Source organism: Sinohyriopsis cumingii, chromosome 1 (assembly GCF_028554795.1).
Source record: "Sinohyriopsis cumingii isolate HCF-2022 chromosome 1, ASM2855479v2, whole genome shotgun sequence".
Lineage (NCBI taxonomy): Eukaryota > Metazoa > Mollusca > Bivalvia > Unionida > Unionidae > Sinohyriopsis > Sinohyriopsis cumingii.
The window spans coordinates 70,056,483-70,075,174 of record NC_142961.1 but is presented as its reverse complement, the minus strand read 5'-3'; the positions used below and the strand labels follow the sequence as shown (position 1 = coordinate 70,075,174).

General features: G+C 34.6%; 1 protein-coding gene across 3 annotated transcripts in view; it reads left to right on the top strand.

Annotated features, from left to right (window-relative positions):
* LOC149807082 (nuclear pore complex protein Nup155-like) overlaps positions 1-18,692 on the top strand; it is a 149,411-nt gene that overhangs the window by 93,722 nt on the left and 36,997 nt on the right. For all 3 annotated transcript variants that reach the window (XM_089961670.1, XM_089961656.1, XM_089961662.1), the window contains exons 23-28: positions 123-256; positions 2,823-2,882; positions 6,744-6,875; positions 10,970-11,047; positions 15,496-15,692; positions 16,286-16,436. In XM_089961670.1, coding sequence (XP_089817796.1) covers positions 123-256; positions 2,823-2,882; positions 6,744-6,875; positions 10,970-11,047; positions 15,496-15,692; positions 16,286-16,436 — 752 coding nt within the window. The remainder of the gene's footprint in view (positions 1-122; positions 257-2,822; positions 2,883-6,743; positions 6,876-10,969; positions 11,048-15,495; positions 15,693-16,285; positions 16,437-18,692) is intronic.

Sequence of the window (18,692 nt, the reverse complement as noted above, 5' to 3'; positions counted from 1 at the left end):
TATATTTTCTGTTTATCCCAAATATATTTTCTGTGATTTCATGTAATTAAGTTATTGTCAGATTTGTTGCATTGCAGTACTTAGTTAAGATAAGATAAAAATTATTATTCTGTGTTCTGTAGCTGAAGCACAGAAGATGGAGAAGATATCATTGCTGCATGTTCAGGAGTTGCTGCATTACATTGAGGAAGTTCTTGGGCTCCTACGGGTCTTGCTGGATCACCAGTTCCACACTCTTACTACCAGCCTAACACAGGTACTTCACTGATTGCCTGTCTATCAACCATCATCTATCAGTCACTTGTCAAATTGTGCATGCATCACTTATCACAGACTTTGTCATAATTGTTATGTAATGCCACCTGCTTAGTTTGATCAACATAGGTGAAACTTCTTCGATAGCCAGAGATGCCAACATCTCCTATTTCAGTGAAGTTTCTCTGATTTTTATAATGATAATCCATGTTCCAAATTATGATCTCTTTTCTCTTATCTTTTACGGTAAAGTGGATTTAAATGGTAATAATTTTTTAGAGTAAGAAAGCATTCTATCTCGTGTTCCATTTCCAGTGTCTAGAACTTGTGTTGTACTTCGTCCCTCTCATTGCAAGATAACAGTACAACAAAATTGAGAACAAGTCTACACTTTGGACCAGATCAGAAAAAGATGACTAATGAACGGCACCCAAAATTGAAAAAAATTGATTTTTAATCATTGTCAGTGATATTTGGAAGAATATTACATTCAGTTGTTACATTTTCCAAGACATAACTGGAAGAATATCACATGTTTTGAAAGACCTTTGCTATTGACCATAAAACTAGAACATGGATGAAAGTCTGATCATGCGAGACATTTTAAGTAAAACAATGGTTGACCTTGTGCATATGTATAAAGACAAATAAAAATTTTAAGAATTTTTGAATCAGAACAGAACAGTTACTTTTCATTCTTTAAATTTGATCATCTGTCACTGATATCATTCCAACATTTCTCCTTCAGATACATTCCCCAATCATATTACGTTATGACTATTAGCCCGCTACCTCACGAATCTAGCCCTACTAAAAGATGAAAATCATCTTCTATTTCAACTAGATAAATGGCAGTACTTCTTGCTTATTACCTCCTCTTGGCACCACCTGGTGTTGCAAATCTTTGGTTTCTCTGCTGTACGGAGCATATGTTTTACAGTTCATCCTCTGACAATCCAGATATTTTTTGTGTTCCTACAAGCCCATCCAACATTCCTTTTGGATTCATTGTCCATAATTATCAAGTACTGCAGGTTTTATCCATTATTTTACAATTTCTGCCAATTTTGAGTGATTTTGTCACCTTTTGGGACATTGTCTTTTAAGACCCCCATCCCACCATATGATCTATGACCTTACCAAAGATCATTGTGAGCTAACATGCAAGTCAGCATCCCCTCCTCCTTTTACTTCTTCTGACATAAATAAATTTGGGAATATATTCAAAGGAGAAAGCAGATTATTAATTAAATTAGGTTTGTCTGAGAATACTTACCCAATCGCATTACTTAAAACCCTCCCAACCATCCTGCCATGCGAGTATCCTCATTAGCATCTCACTTGGCTAAAAACAAGCCACAACTGGCAATACAAGGGGAGTAATGGGCAAGAGTTACTGCCCATTTTCTATTTGAAATAGGATAAGACGATTTTCATCTTTTAGTAGGGCTGGATTCATGATGTAGTAGGCTAATACTCCTAATGTAATTTGATTGGGTAAGTTTTCTCAGTATTAAGTACATTTCTCAATGATATTTAGAAACATCTGACATAGGTTGGCAACAGGGGTTATAGAACTCAAGAAGCTATGAGTCCAATGCTCTACCAGTTGAGCTACCTTGCTCATTGACTCTTCAGAATTGCTAAAAAAATGTATTCCTTTGAATTTTAGTGCCATAAATTGGATAGTTTGTTTACAATTCATGACATATTTTTCATCTGTTAAAGGGAGGTCATCTGCAGCAATGAAAATTGAGAACCGATTGTGTTACACCACCCGACTCTGTTTTGCCCTTCAAATATGATGGTATCTCAAGTAGTAGTATGACAAAGAACTAAGTAAATTTTTCAATATAATGTATACAGTATCAGCTAGGTGTAACTTCAGTTGGTCCTCCAGTTTAAAAAGAATTGTGAAATAAACAATATAAACTCGGATTTCTTTTTGGTTTTTTCTATTTGGCTTTCTTTGATGGAAAATATTTCATTGTATAGAAGTTATTGATGTAATAATTAGGATAATTATCTTGACTGGAGATCATCAGATAATAGTTTGACAAAGTAAATTTCAGGGTCAGATTTATATATCTGAAAAAATACCAAATGCATTTTTCTCAAATTTGAATTTTTAAACTTGTCACATTTCTAAATACAGTAGACACTGTTGTATCCAAACTAGCCACTAATTTGAAACTTCATAGTGTCTCCAGACTTTTCACACTAAGATCAGTAATATGTGTTTATCCAGATGTTGGCATATCTACACTAAATGGATATGCCCTGTTCAGTTCTGATTAAAAGGCTTCATCAAATAAACCTTTTTATAAAACCTTCCACATAAAATTGTAACTGAATATTGATGATGAACTAAAGTATATAAAAAGTTGCTTTCTTGCACAAAACATATCCTTTTTGTTATTACGAGGGAAGAACTCTGTATTATAGTGTGTATATACACCATTGTAACATTTGATGTACATGCTGATAACTTCAAAAAAAGACAAGACTGCTTTCTGTTTATATTTCAATGCAGTATTAAGTTGATAAAATTTCCTATCTATTTTCAGGACCAACAAAATCATCTGAGATCAATGACCTTCAGGACCTTGGTTGTTAGTGGTAGAGAGGTGAGAAGTATATTTAACTCAGTCTTTCACAAAAAGGTAAAGTGAGAAGGTCTGGAACACAAAAAGGTAAAGTGTGAAGGTCTAGAACACAAAAATGTAAAGAGAGAAGGTCTGGAACACAAAAAGGTAAATTGAGAAGGTCTAGAACACAAAAAGGTAAAGTGAGAAGGTCTAGAACACAAAAAGGTAAAGTGAGAAGGTCTAGAACACAAAAAGGTAAAGTGAGAAGGTCTAGAACACAAAAAGGTAAAGTGTGAAGGTCTAGAACACAAAAAGGTAAAGTGTGAAGGTCTAGAACACAAAAAGGTAAAGTGTGGAAGTCTAGAACACAAAAATGTAAAGAGAGAAGGTCTAGAACACAAAAAGGTAAAGTGAGAAGGTCTAGAACACAAAAAGGTAAAGTGAGAAGGTCTAGAACACAAAAAGGTAAAGTGAGAAGGTCTAGAACACAAAAGGTAAAGTGAGAAGGTCTAGAACACAAAAAGGTAAAGTGTGAAGGTCTAGAACACAAAAAGGTAAAGTGTGGAAGTCTAGAACACAAAAATGTAAAGAGAGAAGGTCTAGAACACAAAAAGGTAAAGTGAGAAGGTCTAGAACACAAAAAGGTAAAGTGTGGAAGTCTAGAACACAAAAATGTAAAGAGAGAAGGTCTAGAACACAAAAAGGTAAAGTGAGAAGGTCTAGAACACAAAAAGGTAAAGTGAGAAGGTCTAGAACACAAAAAGGTAAAGTGTGAAGGTCTAGAACACAAAAAGGTAAAGTGTGGAAGTCTAGAACACAAAAAGGTAAAGTGAGAAGGTCTAGAACACAAAAAGGTAAAGTGAGAATGTCTAGAACACAAAAAGGTAAAGTGAGAAGGTCTAGAACACAAAAAGGTAAAGTGTGAAGGTCTAGAACACAAAAGGTAAAGTGTGAAGGTCTAGAACACAAAAAGGTAAAGTGTGAAGGTCTAGAACACAAAAATGTAAAGAGAGAAGGTCTGGAACACAAAAAGGTAAATTGAGAAGGTCTAGAACACAAAAAGGTAAAGTGTGGAAGTCTAGAACACAAAAATGTAAAGAGAGAAGGTCTAGAACACAAAAAGGTAAAGTGAGAAGGTCTAGAACACAAAAAGGTAAAGTGAGAAGGTCTAGAACACAAAAAGGTAAAGTGAGAAGGTCTAGAACACAAAAAGGTAAAGTGAGAAGGTCTAGAACACAAAAGGTAAAGTGAGAAGGTCTAGAACACAAAAAGGTAAAGTGTGAAGGTCTAGAACACAAAAGGTAAAGTGTGGAAGTCTAGAACACAAAAATGTAAAGAGAGAAGGTCTAGAACACAAAAAGGTAAAGTGAGAAGGTCTAGAACACAAAAAGGTAAAGTGTGGAAGTCTAGAACACAAAAATGTAAAGAGAGAAGGTCTAGAACACAAAAAGGTAAAGTGAGAAGGTCTAGAACACAAAAAGGTAAAGTGAGAAGGTCTAGAACACAAAAAGGTAAAGTGTGAAGGTCTAGAACACAAAAAGGTAAAGTGTGGAAGTCTAGAACACAAAAAGGTAAAGTGAGAAGGTCTAGAACACAAAAAGGTAAAGTGAGAATGTCTAGAACACAAAAAGGTAAAGTGAGAAGGTCTAGAACACAAAAAGGTAAAGTGTGAAGGTCTAGAACACAAAAAGGTAAAGTGTGAAGGTCTAGAACACAAAAAGGTAAAGTGTGAAGGTCTAGAACACAAAAAGGTAAAGTGAGAAGGTCTAGAACACAAAAAGGTAAAGTGTGAAGGTCTAGAACACAAAAAGGTAAAGTGTGGAAGTCTAGAACACAAAAAGGTAAAGTGAGAAGGTCTAGAACACAAAAAGGTAAAGTGAGAATGTCTAGAACACAAAAAGGTAAAGTGAGAAGGTCTAGAACACAAAAAGGTAAAGTGTGAAGGTCTAGAACACAAAAAGGTAAAGTGTGAAGGTCTAGAACACAAAAAGGTAAAGTGAGAAGGTCTAGAACACAAAAAGGTAAAGTGAGAAGGTCTAGAACACAAAAAGGTAAAGTGTGAAGGTCTAGAACACAAAAAGGTAAAGTGTGAAGGTCTAGAACACAAAAAGGTAAAGTGAGAAGGTCTAGAACACAAAAAGGTAAAGTGTGAAGGTCTAGAACACAAAAAGGTAAAGTGTGAAGGTCTAGAACACAAAAAGGTAAAGTGAGAAGGTCTAGAACACAAAAAGGTAAAGTGTGAAGGTCTAGAACACAAAAAGGTAAAGTGTGAAGGTCTAGAACACAAATAGGTATAGTGTGAAGGTCTAGAACACAAAAAGGTAAAGTGTGAAGGTCTAGAACACACTTGATTTGAATGGCTGTGGTAATATTACAGTAACCATATGTGGATGTCATATAGACAAATTGCATTGCTATGGTAACCATATTAGAGTACTCAACTGAGGATGTCATGTAGACTGATCACATTGCTATAGTAACCATATTAGAATAATCATCTGAGGAAGTCATACGCACAAATCACATTGTTATAGTAACCATATTAATCATCTATGGACAATTGACAAATCACTGTGCTCCTGCAATTTTGACAGAATTATTGCCATTTTTGTCTTGTATCCAGAAGCAGCAAACCTTTTGAATGCAAATTGTCTTGCATTTTTTAACTTGATTGGTCTTAGGCCAGAAGAGCTTATGGGATGTCCTGTTTTATGCTCTCAGTCGTCCAACATTGATATGTCTATTAGCACAAGTTTGTTATTACTACTACTTTTTCTAAAACTGCTTGCATTGATGTGATACTTTACACAAACACACACACACACACACATTTATTCCAAAAGATACCTTTGGTCCTAAATAAAAATAGTGCTGCTCAAACATCAAATATGGCCACCAGAGCAGCCATCTTGAAAATCTTACTAATCCTCTTCCTGAATAGATGGTCATATCAGCATGGAGTTTTCTTTAAAAGATTTCTTATGGCTGATGGGTCTTAAATGAAAATAGTGTCACTACTTCTCCATAATATATCAACATGGATTTTTCACCCAAGTCTTTTAATATTGTCCATTACATACAGGACATGTATATAGGAAATTTGCCATTGAAAAATTAGATTGGACATTGTGAACAGGTGACTGCAGACTAAAGGTGGCTGTTAAAAACAAGTTTGACGTTATGTGCATATTGACCAATTATTCTGCTCAGAATAATTAAAGCAAGAAAAATATGAATTTATTTCATATAGACACATCTCCATCAGGGTTGAGGAGTATTTCTGTCATAGACCATAGTGCAAATTACAGCCAAATCTCCTTTGCTTAGAAACAGTTGGCTTGAATATCGTGGGTTGCTCAAAATTGTTTTAAGACATGGCAGAGTGTCTTAAAAAGTCTGTTAGATAAGTACAACAGTTGTAGAGTTTCCAGATACCCTATTAGCATGAGGCAATCGAAGAGGGATGTTTAGGGAAGAACATAAGTGAAAAGCCCATGTACATGCTAAGTGTGACATAGAGATACTAGTGAATCTCAGCCTCACTGTTTACAAGGGTGATTCTACTCAATTGTGTCTATTGGATATGGGGTGAGGAAGTATGTCAAACTTAATTCATGCATGGAATAAAATAATGGTTACCATACTTTTCAAAATGTAAAGAAAAGAAAATACGGAACTCTGTAGCATGTAGAGCCTGTTAAATGAGCAATCAATTTTTTAGTATGTCACTGTACACTATGAACATGAAGCTTAAGGGGATGGATGGGTGGGAAAGAATGGGAGAATAGGTCAGATACAACTTGAAGATTGCATTTCATGTTCAAACACCTGCTTTTGCTTCTGGAGGCAAATGTGATACTCACTTCCTCATAGTTTTTATGATCTATTTTTGTTTTACAGTTATTCAGTGTGTTGATCAACTGTCTAATTAATCGTTATCTGGATGATAATGCCACCATTGACACCATCAGCAGCAAGCTAAGAGAAGTGTGCCCCACTCTCTACAGCACTGATGATGCTACTTGCTCAAAGGTAATGAAAAGTCACTTCAAAAAGTTATATTCTAAGTTAAGTTTTGTTATGTCCGCCCATTGTTTGTTTTGTCCACCCATTGTTTGTTTTGTCCACTTATTTGCAGGACTCACAATACTAATTCAGTTCCCATAGTAAACCTATGCAAACACCATGATATAAAAAATTCAATAACCTAAAATTTTGGAGTGCTTATGATCAAACCTATATTTATCAGTATAGATGAAACCTGGATGTCAGCTTCTGTGTAGAGGAAAGGATGTGAGCTGCAGCATTTTCTGGACCTGCATGTGTTTGAAACGTGCTTTCAATTCCGCATCAAAGAGTCAGGTGCTAATTTTAGTAATGAGTGTTCCAAACTCAAGACCGTTAAAGGACTGAAATTCCATCAATAAAACGTCTCAATTTTCTTTCACTTACAGCTAGGATAAGCTCTCAAAAGAGTCTTTTTCCTAAAACATAACTTACATTATTAACCAATCATGGTCATCCAAACACATATATGCCCCATTTCCAGGCTGGTTCTCATTTTTCCATATCATTAGTACTGTGTGTCCTGCAGGTGTATTGTCATAGATCATGTTTATCTGTTCATCTTTCTGTTACTGTTTTCCTGGTTCTCTTTCCACTGAACATCTAAAAAATTTCCTCCTCAAATTGAGATTTAAAAATATCTTTCATATTGCTAGGTACAGAATTAATACTTTTTCCATGAATATTAAAAAGGCATTGAGGATTAAAATACAGGCAAAATATTCTTTAATTTCCTGATATTAGTAGTGCTTTGTAAGAAAAATTGATCATGTCCTCAGATTGGAGGAATTTTTCAACTTGTATTTCAATAATAATTACAAAACTAAAGAATTATTTTTCATGCTTTATATTGTTCCTACCTCTCACAGTAATCACAATATTTTCATAAATATATGTCGTGAGATAATATGAAATCTCACTTTGAAGAGATTTTGGATACTTTTTTGTAACATTAATTCTGTCTTCACTGATTTAGCAAGATATGATGATATAGGGAGGAAATGTTTATGATAATGAATGTTTTCTATCTTGGATACAACCCAGAGGGAAGAAATATGGGGTCAGTTTCATAGATAGCATCTTATGTTATGTGTTTAAGCATGAATAAACAGTAACAAAAGAAAGAGTGAAACAACAGGCTTTGAAAAATTTAACAAATAATTTATTTCCTTTGAAAAACACTATAAAAAAAATGAAAAAAATAAGAACTTCCGGTTTTAAGAATCAAATCCAAAAATAATCCAAGAATAATCCACAAATTAAATTTTTGAAGTCCTAGTAATGAAATGTTCTAATGAAGTTTGAGTTTGAGTCACGACAAAAAATCCAAAATGGAAGGTGATGACATATACTGTTGTCAGTATTGTGCTGTTGTGTCTACAGTTCTTTGCTGGCCCACAAACAATATTCCGGTGTTTGAATTCCGAATAAAATTTAAGCAAATGTCTTTATCCAAGAATTCTATATGAGCACTCAGATATTTCCTGGAAAAAGAATTAATCTTTTAGAATCCAAATAATTTGAATAAAAATTATGACTCCAAACTGTCACAATAAAATCAACATCTTTACGTCCCAGTGTTTAGAAGCCCAACTCAGAAATATCTCTAATAACAAAATGTATACAGTAACTTGAGATGGAGATGTAAAACAGATTTCTGGATGAGGCTCACGTGATCACATTCTAGAAAGGCTTGGAAGGAATCTACAAGTCTAATGGCATGTAAACCAGTACAGCCTCGATTCCACGATTATTATTCTTACATTAAAAATGAATTTAAAAAAGTTGTTTACTTGACCCTCAGTCAAGACCAGGAACTAGGTCAGCATAAGATACAAAGTTCGGTGTTTACAACTAACAGTCAGGTCAAACTAATTTCTGGAAAATATCAAATTCCTAGTAAACAAAATTACATTATTTTGACATATAATGAAATTAAAAAATTAAAAGATTTTAAAACTTACAATCAATTGAATTAAATCAAATATAAAGTAAATATACATAACAAGCATATTGACTTTTCTGTCAAACCTAGTTACTGTCTACACCAATTAAGGCAACATGATCATATCGGTATATTGGCTCTTCCATCTGACTTAATTTCTGTCTACACTGATTGAGGCAAGATGAACATATTGGTATGAAATCGTAAATGCAGCTAGGGGCTGGGTGGTATGTATGCATTGTGGGATGTGCGAAGAACAAAAAAACAAAAACTAGAGCTACTGCTGTGGCTTACCATGGCCAGTCCCAGTAGACCACAAGAATTTATGGAATGGTCTGTTATCTGGCCATCGTCCTTCTGTCCATTATTACAAGTTTATTATTGCTACTCTTCCTAATCTACTTGAAAGGTTTGCCATGAAACTTTACACATACACATTTATTTAGTGGTCTAGTTAGTCCTAGATGAAAATGGTGTTGATTGTGCATTGAATCTGGCCACTACAGTGGCCATCTTGAAAATCTTGTTATTGCCTCTCCTTCTGAATAGATGGACATATTAGTATGTGCTTTTCACTGAAAGACTTATTATGATGTCTAGTTAGTCCAGAATGAAAATGTTACTGATCTGGTGTGCAGTGTGGCAGTTGCTGTGGCCATCTTGAAAATCTTGTTATAGCTGCTCATCCTATTATGATGGCCCTATGAGCATAGAGTTTTCACTGAAAGACTTATATCTGTCTAGACCTGTTTTTGTGGTCATATGATATATAAATATTTCCCATTTCATACACATATTAGTTCAGTGGTGTTGATATGCCTTTGCTATATAAAATTCTAGAGTTAAATATTTTGGAAGTTTTTATCCAATTTTCTGTACATCCATCCATCCATCATACACACTCATACACACTTTTGTTTCTGGAGTAAAAATCAAATGTTCAAGGTATCCCTTTGAAATTTTATTAGATCAAAGGTTATGTTCACAGTGACCATAAAGAAGAAAAATGGTTTATGTTAAATATATAGAGTTCTTCTTTGATGAAACATTGTGAATGGATTCCATTTGAGACAGGAAAGACACCTATTCAGTTAGGGTGAATCCAACAAAAGTCAAGGTCACAGGGACCCTAAAGAAGAAAAACTAATATCCACAAATTACTTAAGTTATGCATTATATATCTGGATGAAACGTTGTAGATGACATACATTTGAGACAAGGAATACCATTAAGTAAAGGTCAAGGTCATAGGGATTCCCAAGACAGAAAATGGTTTCTCAGAATAATGTTATATGTTACAAACCAAGACCAAACTTGGTGGATAGCATGTATTTGTGAAAAGAAAGGCATCAGTTTATTCTGAGGTCAGTAGGTCAAAGGTAAAGTTCACCAAGATGGAAAGAAGGATTTCCTCAAACATATTTTACATGGCAGGTATATAATCTACCATTTATGATACTTTCACATTTGTAATTTTGTTTTACCCACTAATTAACTTTTTAACAGAAACCTTGTTAGCAAAAAGACAGGTTGAAGGGGATCAGTGGAATTTGTTATGCATGATTTGGATGCATATGAGGATGACCTGATTAGATTTTGCAGTTTTTCAGACTTTTCAGTTATTTTTTAAAACTTTTAGGTGACTTTGACCTTTTGGATGCACAGTGAGGACAAAATGTGTTTTACAAACACAAATATTGTTGCTAGAGGTTTTCTGTTTTCCTCCATCTTTAAGGTCTTGTACAGGGTCCGAGTAGCTCTCTTACAGTCCAACTGATGCAGGTTAGATTCCTGACCTCAGACTGGATTGCCTAGCTAATTCTTTGGGAAAGGCACTTTGCTTTCATTTCCTCATCATGATGTAACCATTAATCTTTTGAATGTACCATTGAAAACCAACCCACCATCCGAGACTTTATGTCATCACAGGGTTCTTAGTAAAATGTGTTATAAGGAGAAATAATAGCAGCAAAGCTGCAGCAACTATTTAGGGTACTGATGTAAAGAGGATACTTTAATTTTTACTTTCAATGGTTGTATATCATAGTAGATATTTACCTTTTAGCCTGGGAAATTCGTCTGTCACTGCTGTTACTTTATACATTTAACCCTTCAGGCTAATGAGTTGCTACAGTCCGCAAAGATCAACCAGAATCAGATGGAGAGAAGAGAGCAGCTTAAGGAAGCCCTAAAGGTAAGAAGTCTTGATATTACTGTTTGATGTTATTTGTTCAGGATGGTGGTTATCTGCTGACTTTGTAATTATTAGGCCAAGGACTTTGTCCTTACTAAAGAATATTAGACCTGTATTTATTTACATGTTATTAGTTCTTGATGGCATTACATTCTGACTTTGCACTTATGTCTCTCTGGACTTGATCCTTACGACAGAATTATGGAGCTGTATTGTGTACATTGGATAATTTATTGCTTAATGTGCACAACCAGCCTGAAAAGGATAAAATTAAATTTTTATGTTGAGAGGTAAATTTAACTGCAGAAATTTAGTTCAGTTATTGCAATGGGTTTATAAAATATAGAAAATTGAATAGAAGTTGAGTCAATCCATGCAGATAATAAGGACAACTTGTTAAACAAAAAGATTAGTATTTTTACTGTCATGTGACAGAAGAATATTGCAGTTCAATAGATATGGTAGCTATTTACATGTGTGCCTCAGCAGAAAATAGATGAGTGGTCAAAATGTATAGTTAATATCCTTTATTAATTTATTAATGGTGTTGATTTAGTTCTAAAGCTGAAGTAATCATCGAAAAGTTAGGGTGATTTTGTGAATTTTGTAGGGGCATCAGTTTTCTTAGATTGCATAGTAACTACAATACTACACATATGAAGACCCAAAGAAATTTGTGGTATGAGTATACATTATTTTTTGCAGAACCATGAAAATTTATTATCGCTAAAATCAGAGTATTTCCTGTCCCATAAAGTGTCAATAAATAAAATTTATATTGCATGATCATAATAATAAAGAATGACTGCTTTGTGTACAGAGTACATGCAGCCAAATGAGCTGTAAATCAATTGACACTGGATATGACAGGTGGATGCTATATACTTAAAAACGATTTTTCTCTCTCTCTCTCTCTCTCTCTATATATATATATATATATATATATATATATATGCACGCATTCATAAATACATTCATACATGCACACATACATGCATGCATACATACAGACATATGTCCGTACATACATACATACATACATATATACATACATACATAGAGTAAAACCTTTTATGATAAACCATCTTCTCTGCCAACAAAAAGAGTGTCTGTTATGACTCTAAGGTCTTAAACTAAGTAACATACTAGAGTGAAAGCCAACTAGGTTTGGAAAATTGAAAATATAAAAACTTTAGGAAAGTGAAAAATTAAAAATAACTAAAGAATGACATTCTAAATAGTCCTAAAATTCCAATGAATAAGTTAAATAAATAATTGAATCCTTTCAACTGAATTGAACACAACTATTTGACTCTTCTACGACTGATGTTTTTGCCAGGAATAAATAATTTTCAGTCAGTTATCCCTTACATGAAAAACTAAGATGTAATACAGAAAAGAGAATGAGAATTGCATATTCATTCTAGATCAATCAAACCATAATGTCAGGTCCTTGACTGAATTTCCAGCAGTCAACCAATCAGGAATTAGGTCAGCCTGGTTTTTCCAGGTAAACATATTTACTCAATGAAATGTTCTCATCCCAAAGTATTATAACATGGGTGCTAAAATAATGACCTGTCCTAAAGTACAAATCCACAACCACAAAGAAAATGAGTATTTAATATATTATTTAGTAGTTGACACTTTCAGTCTTTATAATGAAAATTAATACACAAAATATAGATATACATAACAGTTCTTTCACAACAGGTTTGTGCAAAGGGACAGTTTCCAAGGTTGAAATTCAACACTGTTTAAGAAGGAAAAATACCCTTAGTCACTATGCATATATTGTATTTATGTATAGTTCATGTTAAAATATTGCATCCATTCATCTGAAAATTATACTATATATGAAGATAGGTACATATGAATTGCAAGTATGAATTCAAAGTTAACTTCTTTAAATTGCATCAGTTGTTTCCTCCAATGTTAGATTTTTGCTCCTTTTTGTTGGAGGTTCTGCCATTGTTATCAGGTGTAAATGTTGTCAGTGATCAGTTGAAATAATGACTGTAGAGGTTTTAATCAGGTTTTGGTAAATATGGAAGATATAACGAGCTTGTCCAGAAACAATAAATTTATTTAGAGATAAAAGCCATAGGCTTAATTTACCAATGACCAGTGCTCAAAGAAAATTTTTTTAGGCACAAGCACAGGGCTGGTGACCTAAATAAACTCACAAGCCCTGACTGAAATTCCACAGGCTTGGGCTCGAATTTACACATGCCCAAAACTTCTCCTTTCTTAATATTGTCACACAATGTTGCAGTAGCTTTAGTTCAAATATAAATTCAATAGAGTTCAAAGGGGTTTGAAGGTAATGCAAGTGTCATTAATGTTCATCACTACAGTCGCTAGGGACTGGATGGTCCTGGTGTTAAAACTATTCTGCTGTATTCTCTGAGTGAATCCTGGTCATAACAGAGTTGATGTATGTCGATGTGTTGTTTGCAGTATGTGCAAAGAATTAATACCCCCTCCCCTTCCCCCTTTTTTTTTTCTTTATTTTTTTTCCTTCTGGCATGCTTCAAAAAGTAAAGCTCAACCAGGGCCAGTCTTAGGCTGATTGGACTGATTTGGAGCCCTGCACTCAGAGGCCACAGGGGCCCAACTCGTTATTTTAAAAAATATATCTATAGAGAAAGTAATTTGAAAGTGATGGAAGAAAATTTTAAGTTCAGTATCATAAAACTTGTTAAAAAGTTTATTTCCAAATGCCTTGCTCACAGGGGGCCCCACAAATAAATCCTAAATGATCCAAATTGGGCCCTGCATTTGTTTTGGCCATTACTGAACTCAGGTAAGAGTTCTGGAATTTAATTTTGTTAGGTTTTGCAGATAGCTAATTGTTTCCTAAATCTACTTTAAAAAATGACTTACACTTGAACACTGTTCTGGCAGCTGAAATGATCATGCTTTGCATTCTATATATATTCTATATATGCAATAAAATCTGACTTCAAAGAAATGTTGCCATGGTTCACAAACTTGTCCAAAATATAGTACTTCTCTGTTAAACATTCTCATTCGAGGCAGTGATATGTAATGCATGCATCTAGCATCTCTTAGATTTACGTATAATGGATTGTTCCACTTCCTGAACCTACCTGTGCAAATTAGCACAGTGGTCTTAATTACTGTAGTCTTCAAATACATCTCACTAGGTTTTTTCAGCCAGTTAAGTAATATGTGAAATGGTTATTTATACCTGACCTCTTTGTATTTAATTGCTGCTATTTAAATGCCCAAGGGATAGATTTACATCAGCTCCTATCATGACTTTGTTTATACATGCTACATGTAACTGGCATATACTAAAATTGATGGAGTTTGGGGGAGGGTGTCTTTCTATTTTTGAAGATTAATTGAAGAAAATTGTGTTTCCTTGAAACACGACTGTGTCAGGGGTTTGGAAGTACAAAATCTTTTCCTTTTTTTTGGCTTTGCTTCAAATCTTATCTCAGTTTGATGTAGGACATTGGTGATCAGGTTTAGACTGCACTGTTTTATGGCAGGTGTGTCAACACCTTGAAAATAATTTACACATTTCATCGGCGTGATCAAAGTTTCCTCAGGCAGATTATAATTGTTTTTGACATGCCCTATGAGCACACGCCTCTTTAAATACATGACGGGCCCTATCTAAAATTAGAGGGACCCAGGGCATCAGGCGATCAGATTTTTTTTAGCACTGCAATGGCATAAATCAAGGTGGTCCAACATATTCAACACCGCAGTCCACAGGAACCATAGATGTACAATTTGTGGGCCATTCGTGATATATATTATAGTAATTATACAATAATTTTAGCACTTTTTGTAAGGCCAGTAGCTTCTCGTGGGTCGGTGGTTCTTCCCCGAGTTCTTCCTCTACCATTAATACTGGCTGCCATGCATAGCCTATCGTGTGCTGAAAAATGGCATTAAACCCCACCATAACAACAACAACAACAACTTTTTGTAAGAGTGCGGGACTAGTTGGACTAATCTAACAAATGGCTTAATTATGTCAACAAATAGTTTAACTGGCTGCACTAAAGTGAACTGATGATGGATTGGTATGTGGGATTTAATCACTGTACAATCACAAAAAGCAATCAACAATACAACTGTTGAACAATAATGATCAAATCCAGAAAATGATAAGCACTTACTAGAATTTAAGATGATGTTAAAGACTTCATTCATCCCAGACATTATGGATTAACTTAGAGACAAAATAGGTACAAAAAATGTACTCTACCCCCGTACTCAGCCCCTGTACCCAAACCCTGTACTCAGCTCCTATATATATATATAGAGAGAGAGAGAGAGAGAGAGAGAGATTATAAATTCAAATAGACATCTAAGGAAGGAAATAAAGCGTATAGAGAGAGGGTGTCACCACAATGACTTCCAGTGGAGATTAATAATTGTACAAAGAATTACTTACATTGTTTTAGCTGTACAAGAGTGTGAGCAAACCCTTGAATCTGCCAGAGGTGTGTAACCAATTTGCAAGTGTCCATTTTTATGAGGGTATTGTAGACCTGTGCCTGGCTATGGCCAATAAAGCGGACCCCCATCAGCTAGCTCTTCTTTTCCACAAAAATGATGAACAGCCAGATGACATGCAGGGAGTGCAGGAAATGATGAATAGGTCAGAAGTTTTAAATGACAGCTTATTATTTCACTGTAATTTTAACTGAGTTGTTTGCTTCTTCAGTTTCCTATCTTGGACATTGCTTCAAAGTAATGAATTTTTGGGTAAAATATAATCGTTTTATAGTTTATTATTATTTTTTTTTTTTATAAAATTATTATTACTATTATTATTATTTGTCACACATGAATGTTATGACAAATGGTATCACTTTTCTGCCAGCATTTGTGTAACAGTTATAACATTTTGAGATAAAGTTTTTGAGGGTGAAATAACTTCTCATTATCTGCATTCAGATCAAACTTAAGTGTAATAATATATGTCTAAAGATTGTGTCCAGATTCCTAGGATTTACTGTCTTGCATAACTAGAAAGCTGTAATATTATTGTGTGTATAAAGATTCTATCCACATTGTAGAATTTACTGTCCTGTATAACTCGAAAGCTGTAATAATAAATGTCTAAAAAATGTGTCCAGATTCTAGGATTTACAGTCCTGCATACCTAGAAAACTGTGTCATGACATTGTTTGCATGTGAGACAATGCATTCCTTTGAACAGTCATAGTACATCTATACATTGTATTACAGGAAGGAATGCTACAAATGTATAACAGAGACATTGTGTCACTTGATGTCTGCCAGCATATCTCACCCCCAGTCTCCCAGCATTCCCCAGTCCCCGGGCCCTCCCCCTGCCCCAGATCCAAGCCGTCTGTCTGCTGCAGATGCTGAACACTATGTGAGTATCAGTGCATACAAATGCTTTTAAATTAAGAGAAGTCTTTTAAATATGTAAAATTCCATTATCATAGAGCTCTGCTATAACTCATTCATCCTTGAAGTATGGTGTTTGGAAATAAAATTACTCCGAGTTAGTACCTGGAATATTACTAAGTCATTCTTGCTTGAGTAGTGGTGTTTGGAAATCAAGCCACACAGAGTTGGTACATGACTTGTTAACGTTTATGAATGTGACAGCTTACTACAACATGCAAAATAATATTCAGAGCTAGTACCTGGAATGTTAGCACTTACAAATGTGACAGCTTACTACAACATGCAGAATAATATTCAGAGTTAGTACCTGGAATATTAGCACTTACAAATGTGACAGCTTACTACAGCATGCAAAATAATATTCAGAGCTAGTACCTGGAATGTTAGCACTTACAAATGTGACAGCTTATTATAGGTTTCTTCATTAAATACATTTTACTTGGTCATAATACCTTAGGGGTCCTTCCAGTATCTCACAAATACAGTCTTCTCAAGTAAAAAAGACATAAATCATGTGTTCTGACTTGTTTTAGCAATCAAATGTTTTCTGCTTTCCAAGACAGAAGGGGTCTTGTTCTTAATTTATTTCATCCAATCATGAAATTTTACATACACTTTCTCTCAAATACTTTCCATGTTGTGCCTTAAGTTGGAGTGATCCAGAGAGTTTTCTCATCACAAGTGAAGTACACTCTATATGTTTAGTCCACAAATTTTCTTTTGTTTTCATCATATATGAATATTTTCATCTCAGTTTGTTTTGTGATACAGTAAGTTAAATGTCACCGTCTCATTTCTCTGTTTCATCATACAGTAAGTAAGTTAACTGGCACCATCACAGTTCACTGTTTCCTAATACAATAAGTTAACTGGCACCATCTCAGTTCACTATTTCATAATACAGTAAGTTAACTGGCACCATCTCAGTTTTCAATTTCATCATACAGTAAGTTAACTGGCACCATCTCAGTTCTCAATTTCATCATACAGTAAGTTAACTGGCACCATCTCAGTTCACTATTTTCTAATACAGTAAGTTAACTGGCACCATCTCAGTTCACTATTTCTTAATACAGTAAGTTAACTGGCACCATCTCAGTTCTCAGTTTCATCATGCAGTAAGTTAACTGGCACCATCTCAGTTCACTATTTCCTAATACAGTAAGTTAACTGGTACCATCAGTTCACTATTTCCTAATACAGTAAGTTAACTGGCACCATCCCAATTCACTATTTCCTAATACAGTATGTTAACTGGCACCATCTCATTTCTCATTTTCATCATATGGTAAGTTAACTGGCACCATCTCAGTTCACTATTTCTTAATACTGCAAGTTAACTGGCACGATCTCAGTTCTGTATTTTCTAATACAGTAAGTTAACTGGCACCATCTCTGTTAACTATTTCCTAATACAGTAAGTTAACTGGCACCATCTCAGTTCACTATTTCCTAATACAGTAAGTTAACTGGCACCATCTCTGTTCACTATTTTCTAATACAGTAAGTTAACTGGCACCATCTCAGTTCTCAATTTCATCATACAGTAAGTTAACTGGCACCATCTCAGTTCTCAATTTCATCATACAGTAAGTTAACTGGCACCATTTCAGTTCTCAATTTCATCATACAGTAAGTTATTCGGCACCATCTTTATTTTCTGTTCTGATATTCAGTAGTAGTTAACAGTTTTTCTAATCTTGACCTTACTGCATCTTATTTCAGGCAGATGATTATTTGTTAGTAATTAGTTCTTTCTAGCATTTATATCATTTCTTAGCATCAACTTCAATGTAAGCTTAGAGCCATGTTTGATTTTTTTTGTGCCTGTAAATGCCATCATTTTGTTCTCTTTAGTTTTATTGGGCAAAATTATATATGGTATATGTAAGAGGATTAAGGTGTGTAAAGATAATCACCACACCTCCATTACCTGTATGGGTGTCAATCAGACTAAACCTATGAAATCTGCACTTGGTCCATGGTGGGATGGTGGGTGACAGTTCAACAGAACTTTTGGGCTTGCAAGAGAGCAACAAGGCAGATTTCTCTGGATGCAGATGAGCAAAACTCTTGAATAATGTAGTCATTTAAATCAAGAAGATGCTGTTGATAAATTGACAACTCCTGGTATTGTTTATCATTTGCAACTACCTGGTATTGTTTATCATTTGCAACTACCTGGTATTGTTTATCATTTGCAACTACCTGGTATTGT